Consider the following 22,788-nt stretch of genomic DNA (forward strand, 5'->3'; position numbering starts at 1 on the left):
TGGTCTGGAGCTTACTATGTAGATTAGGCTGGCCTTTGGACTTCAGAGATCTGCCTGCCACTGCCTACTAAATACTGGGATCAAAAGCACATGCCTGTTTAAGCTAAGCTTTTTATAGTTCATATATACAAAATCCTTAGGTTTCTTCTCAGATTTAGTTTTACATTTTATCTGTAATCTTTAAAATGTCATGAGTGTGTGTGTGTGTGTGTGTGTGTGTGTGTGAGAGAGAGAGAGAGAGAGAGAGAGAGAGAGAGAGAGAGAGAGAGAGAGACAGACAGACAGAGAGAGAGACAGAGAGACAGAGAGACAGAGACAGAGAGACAGAGAGAGAGACAGAGAGAGACAGAGAGACAGAGACAGACAGAGAGAGAGAGAGACAGACAGAGAGAGAAGGTATGCCATAGCCACTTTAAAGGTAATTGGACCACCTGTGGCAGTTGGCTTTCTCCTTCCACCCTGTACGATGCAGGGATTGCCATCAAGTTTGGTGGCACTTTGCTCACTCTAACCTGCTGAGCTACCCTGTCAGTCTCCTTCTAGCAAACTTCTTAATTGACACAGTTAGAGGGAGGGACTAGAGAAATGGCTGAGTAATTAGGAACACTATACTAGTTACCTGTCACTTGCTGTGATCAAACACCACAACCAAGGCAATTGTGAGGAGGAAGGGCTTAGGCTTATGGTTCTAGGTTAAAACCCACATCGGTGGAGTGGAGACAGTAGGTGCCAGGCAGCAGGAAGCTGAGGGCTCACTTCTTGAAATGTAAGCAGTGAACAGAGAAAACAAATTGAAAAATGGAGTGGGTCTTGAAAGTCTCAAAGCCACCTCCAGCCCCTAGTTGTTATACTTCCTCCAACAAGGCTACACTCCCTCACCCTCCCACACAGTGCCACCAACTGGAGACTAAGTATTCAAAGGAGACTACAGGGAACTCTTATTCAAACCACCATAAGCATGTGCAGCTCTTGTAGAAGTCCCTTCTTCGGCACCCCAGCATTAGTCAGCTCACCTTTATAGCTGCACTCACATGTGCCCACACACACACACACACACACACACACACACACACACACACACACACACACACACACACGAATATAGAAAATAGTAAACAGAAGTCCTAAGAAAAAAGAGCAACAAATAATGTTAAAAAGGAAACATTAAAATAGGTCCTATCTGCCTTTAAAATTATATAAAGATATTTTATACAATTGTATGTTAATGATTTAAATATAGACTTAAATACTCCTTAAAAATATTCTATGTAGAAATTGACAAAGCATAAAAATTAGATGGTTGTTCAACTAATGTCTTACAAACACATAATTTGAAACTTTATAATAAATTAACCCTGGTGCCCAGGGGCTTCCCAGAAGCATCTGAAGGAGACATAAGACCCCGACCCAGCCCTTTAGAACACAGCACTGCTGACTGTCCCTGGCCACCCTCAGCAAGGGGCCACAGCAATTATGATACAAAAACTCACAGGAGAAGAAAATTTCTGCATTCCTCATTCATAAATTCAGATCCAAAGTCATAAAAATAATATTAGTAAATTTGCATGTTAACATCAAAAGTGAATAATCAGTGTATTCTAAACTGGAAGGCCAGAGCCATACTTTATTGTGTTTATCCAGAACTTCAAGGTAAAAGACTTTTCTTTTTTCTTTTTCACATCCCTAGTAAATTTGTTTGTTAATTTAAAAAAAATTCAGTAAGCCACATCTACTAATATATATATAAAAAGCTAATATTATTGCACATTGTGGATATATTTACCCAAAAATCAAGGTTTCGTAACAATTTGGAAATCAATATAATTCATCACATTATCAAAATAAGGGGGGAAAATCACCTGATTGCTTCAACTTATTTTAATATACGATACTGATAAAATTCAAAGTAAGTTCAGGACCAAAACAACAACAACAACAACAAGAAACAGTAATTAAGGCTAACTGTTTTGTTTTGTTTTGTTTTTATCTGAAAAAAAAAAAGTTGTGCCCTGAAAGGATCTTTAGCAAAATACCATAATTAAGGAGAAACACTGAAAGCGCTTCTCCTGGGATCAGAATCAGGACAAGGCATGTGAGTTCCCTAGGCCTGTGTAACAAGGTACCTCTAGCTGGTCACTTAAAACAACAAAGATATATGTCCTTACAGCTCCAGAGGTTAGAGCCTGAAATCAAAATGGCCCTTGAGGGTGCTGGATTCCTCCTTGCCTCTTAGCTCCTGTGGGTACCAGTCTTTTCGGACGGTCCTTGGGTATGACTTGTCAAGTTGTGGCCCCAGTGCTTACCTTTTCCATCTTCACAGTGTGCTCCTTTGCGGCTGTGTGTATGTTTTTTTTTTTTCTTTTCATTAGGACACCAGTCACATGACAGAAGACAGCGTACTCTACTGTGATCTTACCTTAATATTGATTACATTGGCAAGACTATTTGCACATAAGGTCATATTCATAAGTACTTGGGATTTCAATGCTTTTTTTTTTTGCTTTAGATTGTATTTAATTTTTTTATTTGTGGGGTTCGGGGGACACATGAATGCCACAGCCCATGTTCTACATACCCACAAAGAAATTCACACACATATACACATAATGTAAGAATAAACAAAGCAAATATGTTCACAGAGACTGATCCACCAACCAAACAGCATGCATGGACTGGTCCTAGGCCCCCTGCACTTCTGTAGCAGATGCGCAGCTTGGTCTTCCTATGGGTCCCCCAACAACTGGGGGTGAAGGGGGACTCCCTTCTGAGGCCTGCCTTGGGATCCCATTCCCCTAACTGGGTTGCCTTGTTTGGCCTCAGGGGGAGAGGATGCACCTAATGCTGCAGGGACTTAAAGTGCCAGGGTGGGTTGGTCCCCTTTCTCTGAGGAGAAATAGAAGGGAGAATGAAGGGAGGGGTGTATGGGGGGGATGACTGGGAGGAGGGGGTGCTGAGGTCAGGATGTACTGTGAATAAATAAGTAGAGTTTTAAAAAGAAAATAAATATTTTTAAAAGAACAAATTGTTCCAATTTTGTACACTGCACCAAAAATAACATACCAAACACTGATGAATTTCACAAACAAAAACTAAAGCAAGAGAGAGGGAGAGAGAGAGAGAGAGAGAGAGAGAGAGAGAGAGAGAGAGAGAGAGAGAGAGAGAGAGAGAGAGAGAGAATCATTCACTTAACAAACACTTGACAAATTCATCCTTCTATTCCAGGCACTGTGCTAGACCTGAATCATCAGAAGGAACAACACAGCCGGGACCCCTGTCCCCATGGTGTTTGCCTCCGGTAAGAGGGACAATGATAAGCATACGCACAGTCACCCAGCGGGGTCCTCTCAGAGGGAGCCTTGCTCCTCAGTGGGGGTTCAGTGGGGGTGGGGTGAGGAGAAAGCTCGTAGGTCCTCACTGGACTGAATTAGAAGAAAATGACTACAGACTGTTCTGCTTGGCCTTAAAACGCAGCAGCTACACCTTCTGTCTATAAGAAGGGCTTTGCGGGGGGGGGGGGGGGGCAGGGGGGACAGGTGCTTATCCAAAGATGACAACAGTCTCCGTTTGTAATTCAGGCCATTAGCCCTAAATGAGAGAGGGGTGGGTAGAAAAATACAAGGAGGAGGAGGAGAAGGGAGAGGAAAGGAGAGAGGGAGGGATAACTAGTCATTTTAAATTTAATTTTAGTGACATCATATCAGACTGAAATGTTCTTTTGAATTCATACTTCAAAATGTAGTGCTTTAAAATAACCCCTTTCGGGCTATGAAATATTTATACCCTCACTGTGGAGCGTCTGAGAAATAAGAAAGCTACAGAGAAAACAAAGGTGTGTGTTTCTAGCACCACAGGCATTGTAAATGTCTCCTCTCCTCTAGTCCCACGGAGCTCAGACCGGCCTGGAACTTGCTATGGCTCCACCGAAGACATGAATAAACTTGAATTTCTGATCCTTTGGCCTCCACCTCCCAAGGGTTGAGATTACAGGCGTGTGCTGTCCCACCCAGTTTGTGTGATACTAAGGCTCCAACCCAGGGCTTCCCATCTGCTAGGCGGGCACTCTGCTAACTGAGAGCCGCATACTTAGGCCGCTCTTGCAATTTTTAAAGTGCTGTTTTTATATTTATTTTCAGAGTTAAGGTCAGACTTTCAATGTGGTTTTGCAACCTGAGGTTTGTTTTTTTTTTTTTTTTCACTTAAAACAATGCAATGAAAAATTCACCATGTCATTAATTTTCCTAGATGTAATTTGTAAGATTGAAAAAAATGACAATCATCCTATAGCTTACACCTGAAAGCACAGTTTGAGTATTTTGTTTTTGCAGGGCAGAATTCTACCTAGTCCCGGGCCTGGGCCTGGAAGGGCTGCCCAGAAAACTATGGATCAGATGACAAAGTCAGCAACCGCACAAAATGCCTCAACATTGTTAGGTTTTTTCCTGGAGACCGAATCCTAAGATTCCCAAAGATCTTCAAAACGGAATGTCTCTGCGACAGGTAGTCACTTCGAGAAACTTGACCCAGCCCTCCCAGAAATCCCATAAGGTCTGAGAGGTGCCCAGGACTTTCAGTCCCAAAGGAACCGCGTTAGTATTCTGCTCTCTGCAGGGCTCAAAGAGCGGTGCAGCCCAACCGGGCTCGCTCTGCCTGGCGCCTCCCCTACCATGCCGCTCCCTCGGAACCCCCCAATTCTGGCCACAGGTTTGAACTTGGGAGGGGCACGCCCCAGGTCCCCGCCCAGCCCCGCCCGGATCCACCACTCTCCCTACCCGGGCCGCGCAGGCGCAGGCGGCTAAAAGTCCCGCCACAGACCGGGAGCCCAGGGTTGCGCCTGTGCCATCGCTGCCACTTGGACCGCTCATCATGAGTCCCGGTCCCCGTCTGCTGCTGCTTGCGGTGCTCTGCCTGGGGCTAGGTGGCCTCGTGTCTTCTTCGGGGTCCTCGGGTGTTCGAAAGCGAGGTCCCTCGGTGACGGCCAAGGTGATGCAGCGGTGACAGCAACTTACCTTAATCTTGCGGGCTAGACACCAGGGCGCTTTGGTGACCGGACCGCTGTGGCAGGGCTAGAGAGAGGGGCTCTCAACGCGGGGACTGGCGGGAACTTGGGGGGACTTGGAGGGAGCTGGTGTGGTGTGTGGAAGAGGAAATAACTGGAATTTGAGACTGACTGGGACTGGAAGGGGTTAGGGGTGGCCACGCGGCAGGCGAGAAGGGACGTCTGCGCTCCTACCCCTCAGGGGCTACTGGGCTAACTCTTGCCGCCGGTTGTCGGGCTTTGTCACCCTGGCGGATCCTACTTGAGTTGCTTGAAAGCTGGGACAAGCTTGCTGAGCCCACAGGCCCTTTCTTCTAGAAGAAAAGCTTCTACAGTACTTCCTTGGCGTGGCCAGGATGTGGGACAAAGCGGGGAGGATGTAGGGGGAGGGGACAAACTGAGGAGTGGAGGCTCGGCTGCCCGCTGGGAGGAACCTGGGGTCCCCTTGGAGTGCTCAGATGAGAACTGTCCTCCTCCCCTGTTTAGGGACTGTAACCCCCCCAAGAGGAAAGAGTACAGTTTAAAACTTTGTGGCGGGCGTGGGTTGAGCCCGAAGCAGGCGTGACAAGGCGGGACTCTGAATCTTTAGGGAGTCATGTCGGGAGTCAGCAGGAACTTAGTCCATACAGTGTCCGCTGCTGAAGTTTCATTTCAGTCTGTTTTATCAGAGGATCAAAGGAGAAAGATACTGGGAGAAAAGGGAAGGAGGGACTGCTGCGGTAAATGACCACTTCCAGGAAAAAAAAAAATTCTAGCAGTTTTGAGACGGCACTGAAACAGCAGAAAGTGGTCTTAATGACCAGTCCTGGTTGTCACTGGAAATAATACCTCAGGACTAGTAAGAAAGTTTAAATCCTCTATGGAAGACTCAACCAAGGAGAGGGAAGGGGGCCCAGCATCCAGTCACTGTCGGCAGATCTGAAAGCCAGCATGGTAAGGGTAGCGTCCACCCTCAGGCAGGGCCTTGGTCTTTTAGATACCTAAACTGGAAAACTGATTTGTGCAAGCCACAGAGCTTAAAGCATGTTTGGTCTGCAGATACCATTTCGGGTAAAACCATGAACATACGTGTAAATTCATACAACTGTGAAATATCAAAGGAAGTGAACCTAAAACAGGATGGGTGCCATTTAAAAACACCTGGCTCATGAGGACACACCAACTTGCCAAAAAGGCTTGGGTGCCAAGGGCAATCACTTGTGCAAAGATCTCCAGATGAGAAAGCCTTTTTTTTTTCCTCAGATCATTCCTAAAGGACAACTTGTCATCGGGGCAAGATTGAGAGTAGAATGGCCCGAGATGAGGTTGGGTGGGTGAATAACAGAAGAGCTCTGAACAGCCTTAAAAGGCATGGCTACGAGGGTGGCCATCGAGGCCACCATTCTTAGGACTCAGGTGGTACTCCAAGGCGTTGTGCTCAGCATTTCCTAACGCTGTGACCCTTTAACACACTTCCTCAGGTTGTGGTGACTCTTAACCATAAAACGATTTTTATTGCTACCCCATAACTATGATTTTGCCACTGTTCTGAATTGTAAGGTAAACATTTGATACGCAAGATATCTGATATGCAAACCCTATGGTAAAGGGGGGGTCTCAACCTATGGGTTGAGAACCACTGCTCTAAGGTAAAGTGGCTGGAGGGGTTTGCAGGTGGAAATGACACAATTCCATATATGCTCTCAAGAAATTCCTGTGGTCACTTTGGAGGCTGAACTGAGAGGCCATTCAGGGCTCCATGCCAGACTCCTTGCTTGGAGCAGGGTGGTGGCAGTCTTGTGATGGAGGGGGGGGGGGATAAGGAATTTGAAGTGGATATTGGAAGCATAACAAGAGTTGCTGAAAGCTTAGGTGGAAGGAGGAGTAGGGGAGTTAGACAGAGCATGATGCCCAAGTCGATGTGACTTTCAGATTAACAATGGGTCATTCGTTAGTCTATGTCCCCAGTGATGCTGGAAACATCGCTCCCACAGACCTTTAAAGATATATTGGTAGAGATCAGTTCAGAGCAACTCAGCAGCAGTCTTCATAGTAGTCCCCAAGCCTTTCCCTTTTGACACCCCCTGGCCAGCCTAGGGTACAACCTGGGACTAGAGAGCCTAGAAAAGAAAAAACAACAACGAAAACACGGCTGCAGGGGAAGAGGTGGGGCATCCTGACTGCATCTAGGGCACTGTCACTTACTGCTACTGGGCCTCAACTCTCAGAACTGTCGGCATAGTTTCTTCCTTTTCACCGGTCTAAGTTCTAAAAGCCAGAGGTATAGGCGAGCCTCTCACCACTCTGCACTGGTGCGGCTCTTGAGTTACATTGTTATCGACTGTGTTACAATTCAATATAGTGGGAAATTAAGACATTAAAATGGAGCTGTAGGTTAAGTGTCAGGGACTCTGCTACATTGTCTGGTCCACAGTCCTTTCTTCCACTATGACAATATTTAAAGGTAGGAATCCGGTGGTGGCACATGCCTTTAATCCTAGCCCTGGGGGGGGGGGGGGGAAGCAGAGGCAAGTGGATCTTTGTGAGCTTGAGGCCAGCCTGGTCTACAAAATGAGTCCAGGACAGTCAAGACTACACAGAGAGAAACCCTGTCTCAAAACCACCCCCCCCCCAAAAAAGGTCTGAGGTACTACCCCTCCACACACACGGTGGGGGCAGGGGTGTGTGTGTGGTCCGTTTCAGCCTTGCAGCCTCCTGTCCCACTGGCCCTCTGTGTGAGCTCTAGATCTCAGACTCAGAATCCATTTTCCAGAAAATGCTTCTCTCTAGGCACTCCCTGCTAACATGAGAGGTCATGAGAGAGGGGACCTTGGATGAGATTCTAACACCCACACTCCTAGTTGGGAAGTTTAGGCCTCATCTCCACTTCCCTTGTCTATGAATTTGTGGCAACGGTCCCTGCTTCCCTGAAGTTGGGGTGGGGGATGAATTATACCAGGTGGTGAAGTTCATCAAAACACATCCCAGTCAGCCTCCCCGCTCCAGAGAACCTTACTCTTCAGCTGGTGTGTATCTCCAGCTTGTCCTTGGGCTCCACGTAAGGCCCATTCCCAAAGGGCACTGGCTTCCCTTCTCTCCGTTGCTGGGCAAAGCAGGAACCTTCAAGGGTGGCATTTGTTCTTTGCCCCCTAGAGCTGGCAGCAGCTCCCTGCCCAGCCATGACACAGGCAGCCCTGATGCTTGGCGCCCAGAACATTGGTCCTGCCTGGCTGCCTTGGCTTTGAGAAATAGTGTCAGGTGAGCTTTTGTGCTCACTCTTGTCCCTGGGCCTGTTGCCCTCCTTCCAGGCCTGCCTCCCACTCCTCTGGGGTGCCCTCTCCCCAGGACTTCATAGATGGTGTTCTTGGGATGATGATGATGATGATTGCTTTTCTTTCTTTTAATTTTTTTTAAGACCTGTAACTTGCTAGGCTCGACCTCACACAGATCTCCGTCTCTGCCCCCCCCCACACACACACACCATGCCCACTTTATCCTGGTTCTTACGTGCTGCCCTTAGGACAGGCAGTTGGTGCACGGACATTGCTTTGTATGTAGGTATTTAATAACTACTTGCTGGCTAAACAAGATTGGACTTTGTCATTTCCATTAGAGTTGGGAACATTCTCATGTGATTCTTATTCTGTCCTCATGGAGTTGAAGGGCATGGCAATTGGGAGAAAACATTTCAGAGATAGGTAAGCCCGGCTGTGTGTACAAATGGGATTTTTTTTTTTTTTTTTACTGCAGATGATACTGGGTGGCCGGTTCTTTCCCTTCATCTCTTGCAGCTGCTTCTTTGTTGCTTTCTAAGAATTTACTCCCTTATTAAAAGGTCGGGAAGGCTTTGCAAACCTGTATCTTACAGGCTGTCTCTTTAAAATTACACCCTTGCTTCTCTAGCAGTGGCCACATTCCCTTCTCCTCTGGGCATGGCAATCCCTTGGTGAAACTACTTCTCACTGCCAGACATGAATGTGCTGAGGCGGCCTTTTGTCCCCAAGCCACATGGGTGGTTCTTCTCTTCTGCCACAGATCACAGGAAGAGCCAAGTCTTCAATGCTTCCAGCAAAGCTCTTGTATATAAATGATAATAAGACAGTGGCTGGTTTTGGCCATGTGGAAATATAAATGCCACACAAAGCACTAAATATCACATCAGCCCGTGACAGGCGTCCTGATATATTGGCAGAAGCCCTTGCCTTGAGCTGAGTTTGACAGTCTTTACCTAGTGATTTTTCTAGATTGCAAGGCATCTTTTTTCTCTGACAACCCTTCTTACATCTTTTAAAGCCATCCCTTGAATGTCTTTTTTTTTACCCATTCAAACAGTAAATTGGTTCGTATAATCTAAACTCGCTAATGGAGTGCCCTTTGACTCCGTGGCCTTTTCAAGCCTCCTGTCTCCGAATCATCAGAACATAGTGATTTGTGAAGCAAAATATGTATAATTTCATTCCAGGTGAAACAGTTTTTAAAAAGAAATCCCAAAAGAACTTTTAAGGATTAATCTGGGGAAAAAAGTGACTTGTACTTCTTGCTGTGTTATCTGTCTTTTGTTCTAAGATGACAGAGAAAGAACAAATGCTACTTGGGTGACTGTGGGAACAAGATGCCCAAATCCAGTGTTGAAGTTTACAGGACAATAGCTTTGTGAGTCACCAAGCACAGGTTGACTGTCCTGCTGGGGTCCTGGTGTCTTGCTGCTCTTGGATGTGAGTGGCAAACTTTCCAAGGATGGTTGTTATGTGTCATTGTCTGTGGCTGTTCCCTTGACAGCTGATGGTCTACTGAAAATTCATCCCAAGTTTGGCAGTGCTTGAAGTGACAAAAAGACAAATTTGGATGGGTAGACGTCAGCTCCTCTTACCTTTTCTTTTTCCTTCTGCCAACAGTAGAGAGTGTTACTTTTTAAAAGAGCAGTAGTTTTTGCCCTACTCTTCATCCACAAAGCAGGGACTCAGGGAGAAGCAGAGCTGTGGTTTTCTAGGGCTCGATGGGATAATGTCGTGAAGACTTTAGAAGCTGACTCTGGCCATACTGAATCAAGCTGCAAACTCAAGTAGCTAGTGCACCACTTGACCCATTGGTGATGCTCAACAAATGTTTGTTGAACGAATATTTGGGAGCGAACTGCCCCGACACAATGTTGTTTCTGCACATTGAACTGGCCTCATGCTTCATGACTCTCATAAAACACTGATGGGTTGGCTTCCCTACGGGGACTAATCTTCAGATTTAATTTTGATTTAACTCAGATTTCTGTCTTTTTCCTGTGGTGACCTTCTACTGTGCATCTCAATTATTCACAGGTCTTTTTTGATATGAAGATTGGAGACAAGGACGTGGGTAGAATTGTCATTGGCCTTTTTGGAGACGTTGTACCCAAGACAGTGGAAAACTTTGTGGCTCTGGCAACAGGAGAGGTCTGTGTCAGCCTTATGGCCTTTAACTGAGCACAAGTGTGAACCTTCTGTAAGACAAGATACAAAGATGTCTTCTGGAAAACTGAGTGTTAATATTTTGGGTCTTGAGTGTGTGTTAGCTTATGCTTTTGTTTTCTTATAATTATTGAAGCACTCGGTGTCCCTAGACTTCTAGAAATTGAGAAAAAAAACATCAAGTAAGAATATAGACTGTTCCTTTTCTACTTATTCCCATTAACACATGATTCCTGTAACTCAATTATTTTGGCCAGTTAGTGATAAACTTTCCCCGGTACGTTATTGCTAGTGAAATTCTGTAAGTGTTTTGTTCAGTTTTTCTCATTTTCAGATTAACACTGTTCATCTCTCAGTATGGGTTGTTTCCACTTTGTGCATTCAATTGAATTCATCTCTTTAGAAAGGCTACGGGTATAAGGGGAGCATCTTCCACCGTGTCATCAAGGACTTCATGATTCAAGGAGGGGACTTCACAGCTAGAGACGGCACCGGAGGTGACACTGTCTTTGCCTTTCTCCCTTCCCATTTGCCAAGCTGAAACCAAAGCATTGCAGATGAGGCCATGCGCATTTTGAAGACTGAGTTTTAGTTCTTGCGAAGACTGAGGTTTAGTTCTTGTAGAAACACAAAGAAAGCGCTGAGATGTATTGCAGTGGTAGAGCACTTGCCTAGTATGCATGAGGCCTTGGTTTCCGTCGCCAGCACCACAAAACAAGAAAAAAGTCTTACAAAAGGGGTACAGGATATTAAGTGCAGGGTGGAGAAGAGAAATGTACACAGGTTCCTCAGGGATAAGGTTGGCTGAGGAACCCCGGCTGCTGCAGCACCCGATCTTGGGAAAACTGCAGCTGGCTCTGGCACCCTTCCCTCACTCTGGTACCCACTTTCTTTCCAGAGTCCAGCAAGAAGAGAAACAGCTCTACTTTGCCCTCTCTTCTATTTTTATTCTCTTCTTTATTTTCTTTACCCACTGTGTGTGTTGGGTTAGGGTGGGGGGTAGTGCTGAATCTTGGGTTAAAAATTTCTGAGTTTGGAAGAGAGGAAAATTTGCACCGTCAGAGGCCACCTCCCATGCCCTAGACTCTCACCTTTAACATTCATGGTTTTGTTTTTCACTTCTGGTATTTCTGGCTGAGCCAGGGTTTTGAGGTTGGCAATCACTAGGCAGACAGACTATGGGGAGAGATGGGCAGGACAGGCTCTTGGGGATCTGGAAGATGGAGTGGGTGTCTCTCACAGTTTACACTGCTGCTGTGGGGACAGCAGTGCTGTCACTGCTGCTTTGTTAGAACTCCAGGACACAGGTGTTCCTAGTTTTGATGGTTCTCTGTGTCGTAGGGGCTCTGAAGTCACACCTGTCACTTACAGACTAGCTGCTGCTTGCTGCTCTTGGTGCTGAGGCAAGAAAAGGCTCTAGGCTTAGAGTCAGAGAGCCAGATGTTGCAACTCTGCTCTGCTATATTGGGAGTTTTCTAACTCTTCCCCCAGAAAAAACCAGGGCTGAGAAGACCTGTTCTGTGGGTCCATGATGGGGCTAAACCAATGTGTATGCTCAGTGCTTGGTTGCCTGGTTGGGTGCTGAGATGGGGTCACCTAGGACCACTTCACCCAAGCATACAGCAGAGGCAGAGCCACCAGGATGTCCCAGCCGCCTTTCTACCCTGCTTTCAGATGCCATCTTCCCTTCAAAATGAAATCACTGACCCATTTGGTCACATTTTGGCTTGAGGCATGGGCACTTTCATCTTGTGCCATCCTAAGGGCCTTCTTTGGTTTGGTTCTGACCCTGGTGTCTGCTTCCTTAATGAGTTGGTTTTATCCTACGCCATTCATTTCTTATATTTGCCCATCCTCATTCCTGTCACCCGTGGGATTCTATTAGCTGATTGCACCAGAGACTTAGGTCTCTCTGGAGTCTGCTTCTAACGTGTGCTGCCATCCCTCCCTGTTTTGCCTCACCCAGGTGTCAGTATCTATGGTGAGACATTTCCTGATGAGAACTTCAAACTGAAGCACTATGGCATTGGGTGGGTCAGCATGGCCAACGCTGGCCCGGATACCAACGGCTCCCAGTTCTTCATCACCCTGACCAAGCCTACTTGGTTGGATGGCAAACATGTTGTGTTTGGAAAAGTCCTGGATGGGATGGTAAATTGATATTTTCTTTTTCTTTTACAAAGCTTTATATTTATGAGGGGACCTTCAGTGATTCATTGAATCTTCACATGTACTGTTAGATACCTGTCATATGATGATGGCTAGAGTTATTGAAGGTGAACAAATTATATATGGCATGGTATTTTAATTGCTAAAGGCATTAAAGCAGACATGGAAGAAGTTAGGTACTTCAGTTAGCTTAAGAAACATAACCAAATAAATCAAGGACTGAAAATGCATTCAATGAAATATTATTTGGTATTAAAAAGTAAGAATATTTTTTTAAAATGCATGCTATAACATATATACTTGTGTGTGTGTGTATGATCTATCTATCATCTGTCTGTCTGTCTGTCTGTCTATCATCTATCTTCGTGCACATACTTTAAAACATTACTCAGTCACAAAAAGACAAATAGTGTATGAGTTTAATTATATGAGGTATTTAGAGTAGTCAAATTCATAGAGGTAGAAAGAAGATTGATAGTTGTCTGGGGAGGGGAGCAAGGGACACTTAGTGAATACAGAGTTAATTTTGCAAGTTGACAAAACTTCTGACTGCATGCATGTAAACATTACTGAGCAGATGTTAAGAGCATTTTAATTATTTGGTGACTTTTCTTGGGAAGACATGGACAAACATCTGTTCACCCTAGACAGAGCACTGATGACAGACCAACGGAATGACTATCAAAGCCCAACTTAGCGAACCAATGAGTTCATCAGGTTTCCTGACAGGAGTCTAGGTGAGGATTTACTTACAGAAACATGGGTGACTCAAAGGCTGCTATGTCACTGAAAAGCCCATTTCAACAAGGGTGACTACTCAAAAAAAAAGCTACAACCTTGGAGATTTCTGGATGGCCTGCCAGCAGTTCAGCTGTTCTGAGAGTTCCCTTTACCCACAACAGTTCTTATTCTTTATATAACTTGAGGGAGGTGCCTTGTGAATCTTGTAAATTTCAGGGACTTTCTGAGATTTGTGATTTGTTTACTCCTGAGTCTTAAGAGCCTCCATCTAGAATAGGAATGCTTCAATGTAGATGATATTGCTATACAATAGTTCTTAAAAATGGATTGATGACAAATTTTGTGTTATATGTTTCTTACCACAATTAAAACAAAATATTAGCCTGCAGGTGGTGCACAACTTTAATCCCAACACTTAGGAGGCAGAGGCAAGCAGATCTATGGCTTTGAGGCCAACCTGATCTACATAGTGAGTCCTGGCCAGACAGAGACACATATTGATATCCTATCTCTGAAATAATATAAAATAAAAATATTATAGCCAAGTATGGTGGTATATGACTGCAATCCCACTACTGAAGAGGCAGAGGCAGGAACATTCTGATTTCAAGACTAGCTGTGCTATATAGAAAATACTAAGCCAGCCTGGGCAAAACCCAAGACATCTCAATAATAAGTAAACAATCAAACACTTTTTAAAAAAATCTTGAACTTATGTGACAGAGTCCACATACTAAGACACATGTAATAGTAACTAGAAACTAGGGGCCAGAAAAATGGCTGAGGTTAGGAGCATTGTCTGTTCTTCCAAAGGTCCTGAGTTCAATTCCTAGCAACCACATTTGGCTCTCAACCATCTACAATGAAATCTGGTGCCCTCTTCTGATGTGCAGGCACACTTGTGGTCAGAATACCATATAAATAATAAATAAATAAATATTTAAAAAATAATAATCAGAAACTATTAAGAGGATCCATATCTACATTGTTACTTATTCATTGAAAAATAAAAATGATAGCTAATTCATAACCCATTTCTGAAAATCTTCGTTCTTCTCAGATCTCAGGTTTTCTTCTATACTGCCCAGAACAGCTCTCTCAGCCTCTGCCAAGTGTACAGCTATCCTGGTTAGCTTCCCTGTTGCTGCAATAAAACACTGACCAAAAGCAACTTCGGGAGGAAATGATTTGTCGTAAGAGTTTGTGTTGCTGAAACACTATGACCAAAAGTAAATTGTGGACAAAAGGATTCATTTGGCTTACACTTCTACATTACTATTCATCACTGAAGACAGTCAGGGCAGGAACTCAAGCAAGCCAGGAACCCGGAAGCAGAAGCTAATGTCAAGGTCATGGAGGGGTGCTGCTTACTGGCTTGCTCCCCATGGCTTGCTCAGCCTGCTTTCTTACAGAACGCAGGACCACCAGTTCAGGGATGGTACCACCCACAATTGGCTGGGCCCTCCCACATCAATCACTAATTTTTAAAAAAAATGCTCTACAGTCTTGCTGATAGCCCAATCTTGTGGGTCTTTTCTCAGCTGACACTGTCTCATCTTTAGTGACTCTACCTTGTGTCCAGTTGACATAAAACTAGCCAGCAAAGGGTTCATCTCGCTTCCAGGTAACAGTCTGTCATCCATGGATGTCAGAGCAAGAATTTGGAGGCAGGAGCTGATGCAGAGGCCATGGAGAGGTGCTGCTTACTGGCTTGCTCAGCCTGCTTTCTTATATTATCCAGGATTACCTGCCAGGGGTGGCCCTACCCATAGTGGGTTGGGACCTCCTATATCAATCATCCTTGAAAACAATGTCCCGCAGATGTGCCCACAGCCAGAGACAGTTCCTTAGTTGAGTTTTCTTTTGCCCAAGTGACTAAGTTTGTGTCAAGTGGACACACACAGGCCAGCACACCAACCCTGACTTCCGGTTGCCCTTTTCTGTTTCCCTGGGTCTCATTTGCATGAGAGCTGCTTTCTGTCCCCTGGGTTTACACAGCATCTCCCTCCGCTGATCTCCTACACATTTCTACTGCCCTCCTTGTGCCACCAATCTGAAGGCAGGAACTGAGCTGCACTCTGGAGAACTCTCCAGAAACAGCTTTCTTGATCATGGTGTCCTCCATCCTTCACTGTGGACCTTCGGTGCATGGCCCTGAGAGGCTCTCTAGGGCTCCTGCCACTTGGGATTGAATTATACCCATGGCAGATCCAAGTACTAGACAAGTGGCTTAGGTCATCTGTAAAGAAGACCTGAGCTACTTTTACAAATGCTTTCTGGCCTGCATTGATGAGCCTAGACTAAGATAGAGATAGAGCTGAAGCTGACTCAGATGCCATGCTAATAATTACAACGGTGGTTAAATAGAAATATATTTTATAAGAGCTATGGATTTACAAAGGTAACTAAGTCTTTTTCAAACAAAAATGTTTATCAATAAAGAAATGGGGAAATATGTATATTATTTGAATTTCTGAGAAACAAGTGACTTTATCCTGAGTGAGCCAATATAGAGCATATATATTTATATATGTACTTATATACATGTATACATATATGCAATATATGCACACATATATGTGTGCTATAACATATGTTGTATATTATATAGTATATATTATATATTATATAGTTACATGTGTATATTATATATAATATATATGTTATAGCACGTGTATGTAAATTTTGGTTGTGAGCCTAGCCTTTAACGGCTGAGCCATCTCTCCAGTGCTAGCACGTGTATGTAAAATCCCAGGATAATCTAGGCGCTCCTCTCATGGTGGCATTGTTTTGAAGAATGACAGTAGCATATGAGAATGATGCTGGAGTTACTTGCAAAGCAGTACTCCTCAGCTTGCATGGTATTTATAATGATGACACATGGCCCAGGGTTAGGCATGGAGCCCAGTTGGTAGAGTGCTTACTCAGATTATAGGAAGCACTGAGTTTGATCCTTCCTACTACTTAAACCTGTTGTGGTGGTACAGACCACCCATTTGGAAGCAGAAATATCAAAAGATCAAGGTCATCCTCATCTGTGTAGTAAGTTCTAGGCCAGCTGGATATGCAAGGTTCTGTCTCAAAAGAGCAATAACAACAAACATTTCCCATTTGTACTTCTGGAATTGGACTGGTGAATCCTCAAATGAGCCACAGGTCTGTTTCTCTCTTGCCAGAGTGTGGTACACTCCATAGAACTTCAAGCAACAGATGACCACGACCGCCCACTTACCGACTGCACCATTGTCAACAGTGGCAAGATTGATGTGAAAACACCCTTCGTGGTTGAGGTCCCTGACTGGTGACAGAAATGGCGGAAAACAAGGAACACACTCTGGCTGGCCCATGTGTTTACCTGCTATCCACCAGCTCTCTTTTGACTCATTAGCTACATAAAGTTGTACTTTTAAAAAAATGGTCTTTTAATTTCTCAGTGCAGATTGCAACAAAGATTTAAAAATCAACACACAGCCAGATGTCCCAGCAAACACCTATAATCCCCCCATTTGGGAGGTAGGGACAGGATGATCAGGGGTTCAAGACCATCCTTGGCTATATAGTGAGTTTGAGGCTAGCCAGGTCTATGTGGAACCTTGTTTCAAAAAAATCATGCCAACAATAGCAAAAAATCATCAACCATAGTTTATTGTGAATAAGTTTTGGCATATTACCTCCTCAGGTACTTTAAATTGAAATGACATATCCTTTTTCCAATGGTGCTATTTTTAAATTAGAATACTTTGTTTTGGCTGTTTAATTTTAAGAATACAGTCTTAAAGCTGGGCATGGGGTGAACGCCTGTAATCCCAGCACTTGGGGGGTCCGAGGCAGGCTGATCTCTGTGAGTTCCAGGCCAGCCCGGTCTACAAAGCAAGTCCAGGACAGTCAAGGCTACATAGAAAAACCCTGTCATGAAAAACCAAACCAACCAAACAAAAAGCCCATGGTCTTAAGCTGAGCATGGTGGTGCACACCTTTAACCCCAGCACTGGGGAGGCAGAGGCTTGTGGATCTCTGTGAGTTCAAGGCTAGCCTGGTCTACAGAGTAAGTTCTAGGATAGCCAGGGCTACACAGAGAACTCATGTCTCAAAACAAAAACAAACAACAACACAGTCTCTTATTTGTTTAGTTTTGCTCAGTTCCTTGTGATCTCCATTTGGGTGTTCCAGAAGCTTTGTTTGAGAAAGGTGAATATAATGAGTTTTAGCATCCTTTGTTCAGATAATTCTTGTCAGGCAAAGGGAAATTTGAGTAGTATCACATATTGTATGTCTGTATGTCATCAGCATTTTTGTGCTTTAATTTTCTTTCTCTCTCTCTCTCTCTCTCTTTTTTTTTTTTTTTTTTTTTTTTTGTTGTTGTTGTTGTTGTTGGTTTTTTGAGATAGGGTTTCTCTCTGTAGCCTTGGCTGTCCTGGACTAACTTTGTAGACCAGGGTGGCCTCTCACAGCGATCCACCTCCCTCTGCCTCCCAAGTGCTTGGATTAAAGGCGTGCACTACCATATCTGGCCTGATGTTCTTTTTATTAAATACTTTTAAAAATATGAATTGGCTCTTTTTGCAATGTTTTAAAATTTTTTATGTGATGGATATTTTATCTGACTATGTGTCTGAGCATCATGTATGTACAGTGCCCATGAAGTCTAGAAAAGGGCACCAGACCCCCTGTCTGGTACTGGAGTTATAGACAGTTATGAGCGGCCATATGTGTGCTAGAAATTGAATCTGGGTCCTTTGGAAGAGCACCAGTAATGGGGAGGCACAGAATCTTCATCCTGAACACATAAGCTGATCATTCAGTAATATTCCCTTAACATTTAGAGCAGTGGTTCTCAACCTTCCTAATGCTGCAACCCCTTAATACAGTTCCTCATGTTGTGGTGACCCCAAGCAGAAAATTATTTTCATTGCTACTTTGTAATGGTAATTTTGCTGCTGTTATGAATCATAACGTAAATATCTGATGTGCAGGATATTGACCTGTGACTCCTGTGAGGGTTGAGAACGTCTGATTTAGGCTGTCATCTAGAGTGCGGTTGGATGGAATCTGAGTTGGTAGTGTGCGTCAGGATTCAGGCTGTATTTAAATGAAATGGGACAGTGCAGTCTTCTCGGGGCTGTGTGACATCTGTGGCTATACAGCAGAGGTCAAGCTCCTGTAAAATAGGGAGAGAATCACTCCAGGCAAGGAGGAGCCAGAGGAGTCTCTCTCATGATCGCAACAAGAAAACTGTCTTTGCAAGAGATGGAAGGGAGGGGGCCTGGAGAGATGGCTCAGCAATTGCGGACTCTTAGTCTTGTTCTTACAGAGAACCCAGTACTGACAAGACAGTTCACACCTGTGTCTAACTCCAGTTCCAGGGACTCCACTAACACCCATTTCCAGTCTGTAGGCTCCGGGCATGCAGTTCACACCTGTGTCTAACTCCAGTTCCAAGGACTCCAACACTCATTTCCAGTCTCTGTAGGTTCCGGGCATGCATATGGCACACATACATACATGCAGGAAAAACACACATAAATAAATATAAAAAAAAAAGGATTAAAGAAAAGTTTTGAAGAGTCAGAGGTAGGCACCCTTTGCTGCTGGTGGTATCGTAAAGTCTACGATATGCTTGGGAAATGGTTTGCTCATATTTTTTTTGCTTTACAACAAATATTTATTGTGGGGCTTTGCTGTGACAGAGTGTGTCAGATCTTAGTTTGACTTTGGGGATATGACACTAGACGAAGAAGTGGGTCTCATCCAGTTGATATTGTCATGGAGAAGGTCAACAATTGTAAAGAGAGATGAGGGAGACGGAGATGACATGCATTGCTAGGGTTAGGTGGGAAACGCCCTTGGAGAAGTTTTCTAGAATCCCTAGAGGGATAAAGTTTGCACAAAGATATGAAGAAAGAGTGGGAGATAACCAAGGAAGATGGGTCCTGTACTAATTACTTTTCTATTGTTGTGATAAAACAACACAACCAAGACAACTTATAGAGAGAGAGGTTTATTTGAGTTTGTTTCCAGAGAGATAAGAGCCCATTGGCATCACGTCGGGGAAGTGTGGCAGCAGGCAGACAAGCAACTGAAGCAGCAAGCCGAGGGCTCACATATTAAACTACAAGCAGGAAGCACAGAAAGTGAACTGCGGTTGGTGCCTAGCTTTTAAATCTCAAAGCCTACCCCCAGTGACCTACTTCCTCCAAGAAGGCCACACCCCCTAAACATCATCATCTGGGGACCAAGTATTCAACTATCTGAGCCTATCAGGGGCATTGTTGCTCAAACCACCATAGACCATCTGAGAAGAAGAAAAAAAAATGCAGTGGCCTGATGTGGGAAGGAGTGAATCCCAGGCAAAAGAGAAAACCAGCCTTTGGGGCCTAGTGTGAAGTGGGCCAGGATGAGAAGAGGCCAGACAATGCTGAGCTTGACCAGTTGGGAGAGTTGGTTTTCAGAAGTGGGAATGTAGGGTTAGTGGAAAGGAACATGATGGCATATGCATTTTAAGAAGATTATTTTGTCTACTATAAGAATATTTGTTTGTTTGTTTGTTTATTGGAGTTTTTTTTTTTTTGAGACATGGTTTCTCTGTGTAATAGCCCTGACTGTCCTGGACTCACTTTATAGACCAGGCTGGCTTCCAACTCACAGAGATCCACCTGCCGTGCGCCACCATGCCTGGCCACTATACGAATGTTTAAAGGGACAAAATGGGAAGAAAGAAGTATCAGGAAACCCAAACATATATGTCCTATGTGTTCCCTGTTCTGAGATTTTGGCATTAAAAGTCATCTTAGCCATAATGCACACCACTATTTTGGTCAGCCCTATAGCCTAGCTCCTTCTTGTGGAAATGGCTGCCCAACTTCTCTTCCTTTCTCTTCTCTTCTCTTTTCTCTTCCCTTCCTTCCCCTTCCCTTCTCTTCTCTCCTCTCCTCTCTTTTCTTCTCTTTGGGGAACTGCACTATTTCAGATAGGTTGACATTATACACCTACCTAGAAATGTCTTTCATTATTAAGTACAGGAGAGACCTATAAATATATGATCCCTCTTGGTCAGTGGTTCTCAACCTGTGGGTCATGATCCCCTTGGGGGTTTCATAACAGACATCCTGCATACCAGATATTTACAGTATGATTCACAGCAGTAGCAAAATTACAACTATGAAGTAGCAATGAAATAATTTTATGGTTTGGGGGGGGGGGTCACCACAACATGAGAAACTGTCTTAGAAAGTTGCAGCCTTAGGAAGGTTGAGAAGCTACTCCTGGTTCCCATGAAATAGGCTCTGTTGCATACTACATGAATATTCAGCAGATCATGATGCACTAATACTTCTGTGACAGAAAACAGAGCAGGAGGAGTGGCCAGTGAATGCAGGGTGGTTGGGAGAAACATGAGTGGGGAGTGAAGACAGTGATGGGGTGGCAAATCATGTGATGACTCAGTAAGATCAGGCTATAGGTAAGCCTGCAGAACATTTTCTTAATTAGTGATTAATGGGGAAGGTCCCAGGCCATTGTGGGTGGTGGTCCTGGGCTGTACAAGTAGCTCACTCCTTGGCTGGTGGTCCTGAGTTCCATAAGAAAGCAGGCTGAGGAGGCCATGAGGAGTAGGCAGCACCTCTCCATGGTCTTTCCATCAGCTCCTGCCTTCAGGTTCCTGCCCTGGTTAAGTTCCTGTCCTGATTTCCTTCAATGATCAATAGCGATATGGAAGTGCAAAGCAAATAACTTGCTCCCCAGCTTGCTTTTTAGAAATCCCATCTAAGGCAGTGCTGTCCCTAAACATGGGTCAATGGATGACTTACGTCTCGGACTCCGACCTCAGTTGTATTAAGAGCAGCTGCCTTTGTGCAATGGATGCAATGTAGTAACACTGAGAATGAAATCATCACAGAAAGAGGAAGGTCCAGAAGGAAAAAAAAAGATGGATCCCTATATGCAATATCAAAGCAAAAGAAGCAATTAGTTAGGGTGAACAGGGAGAAAAGGAGACAAAGAAAGGCAATAAAGGGGGAAAATAAGAACAGTATAAATATATACATGTATATATATTTAATAATAATTCATAATTAAAATAATGGAATATGTGTACACATATTTAACAATGATGTTTAATAATTACATGTGTATAAAGTATATGAAAGTGGGACAATGAAACTCATTGTTTTGTTTACTAAAATTTTAAAGTTAATGAAGAAAATGAGAAGACATCACTGAGCCTCTGTGTCTGGTTATGCCTGAATTTAATTTGTCCCTCCCTTTTCACTACCAAGCCAATACATCTCCTTTTTCGCTTAAGCCAGGACAAATTGATTTCCTTTGACATACAACCTGAACTCTTTGTCTAACAGAGCAATATTGAAAACATTTTGTGCACAAAGGCTGAGAAATAACTAAAGGAAAATATTGAAAGTAACTTTAATCCCCAAATGTTTATAAAGTATATATCATATGACAAAATAGTATCATTCATTAAGACTGGTATTAATGATGGATTTATTTTTGAGATGGGGCATCATGCATCTGAGGCTAGTCTTCTTCTTCTTCTTCTTCTTCTTCTTCTTCTTCTTCTTCTTCTTCTTCTTCTTCTTCTTCTTCTTCTCTCTTCCTCCTCCTCCTCCTCCTCCCCCTCCTCTTCCTCCTCCTCCTCCCCCCCTCCTCCTCCTTCTTTGTTTGTTTGTTTGAGACAGGGTAGCCTTGGCTGTCCTGGACTCTCTTTGTAGACCAGGCTGGCCTCGAACTTACAGAAATCTACTTGCCTCTGCCTCCCTAAGTGCTGGGATTACAGGTGTGTGCCACCATGCTGGCTGTGAGCCTAGTCTTGAACTCTCTTTATAGTTGATCCTCTGGTCTTCATGCCTCCACCTCCCAAATGCTGAGACTGCAGATCCTCATGAGGTTTATGTAGTGCTAGGGATCAAAGCTCAGGCTTAGTGAATGGTAGTCAAGCAGAAATACTAGCTAGCAAGGATGGCTCTGTGGGTGAGGGCATCTGCTGCCAGTCCTGGAGACCTGACTTCCATATGCTTGGACCCACACAGCAGAAGAAGATAACTGACCCTCAACGTTATGTCCTCTGACCTCCAAATATATGCTATAGCACGTGCCTCCCCTCTGCCTCCATCACAATAAATAGGTAAATGTAATGAAAAGTAGAAATTCTGTATGTAGTACAACCCCCAATTATGTAAATACAAATGTTTAAAGCAAACAACAAAATATAGCTTTTCACAGTGCATGTGAATGGTGGGAGGCTTTTACTCTTATTTGTTGTACACTTTCTAAATTTTTTTTCAGGTATTCCCTAGGGTACAGTTAATGTTAGTAATAACAAGCTCCCTATATTTTGGATTTTTTTTTCAAGCAAGGTTTCTCTGTGTAGTCTTGGCTGTCCTGGACTCACTTTATAGACCAGGCTGGCCT

The 22,788-nt window shown here is 44.1% G+C and overlaps 1 protein-coding gene across 1 annotated transcript; it reads left to right on the forward strand.

Moving 5' to 3' along the window:
- Nucleotides 1–4,773: 4,773 nt before the first annotated feature.
- PPIC (peptidylprolyl isomerase C) lies at nt 4,774–17,915 on the forward strand. The gene is made up of 5 exons (XM_084778248.1): nt 4,774–4,980; nt 10,327–10,440; nt 10,859–10,952; nt 12,422–12,606; nt 16,542–17,915. Exons 1-5 carry the CDS (start codon nt 4,864–4,866, stop codon nt 16,668–16,670), a joined length of 639 nt encoding a protein of 212 aa, XP_084634374.1. The 5' UTR covers nt 4,774–4,863; the 3' UTR covers nt 16,671–17,915.
- The last annotated feature ends 4,873 nt before the right edge of the window (nt 17,916–22,788 follow it).

The sequence above is a fragment of the Acomys minous genome, assembly GCF_964271855.1.
Source record: "Acomys minous genome assembly, chromosome: 4".
Taxonomy (NCBI): domain Eukaryota; kingdom Metazoa; phylum Chordata; class Mammalia; order Rodentia; family Muridae; genus Acomys; species Acomys minous.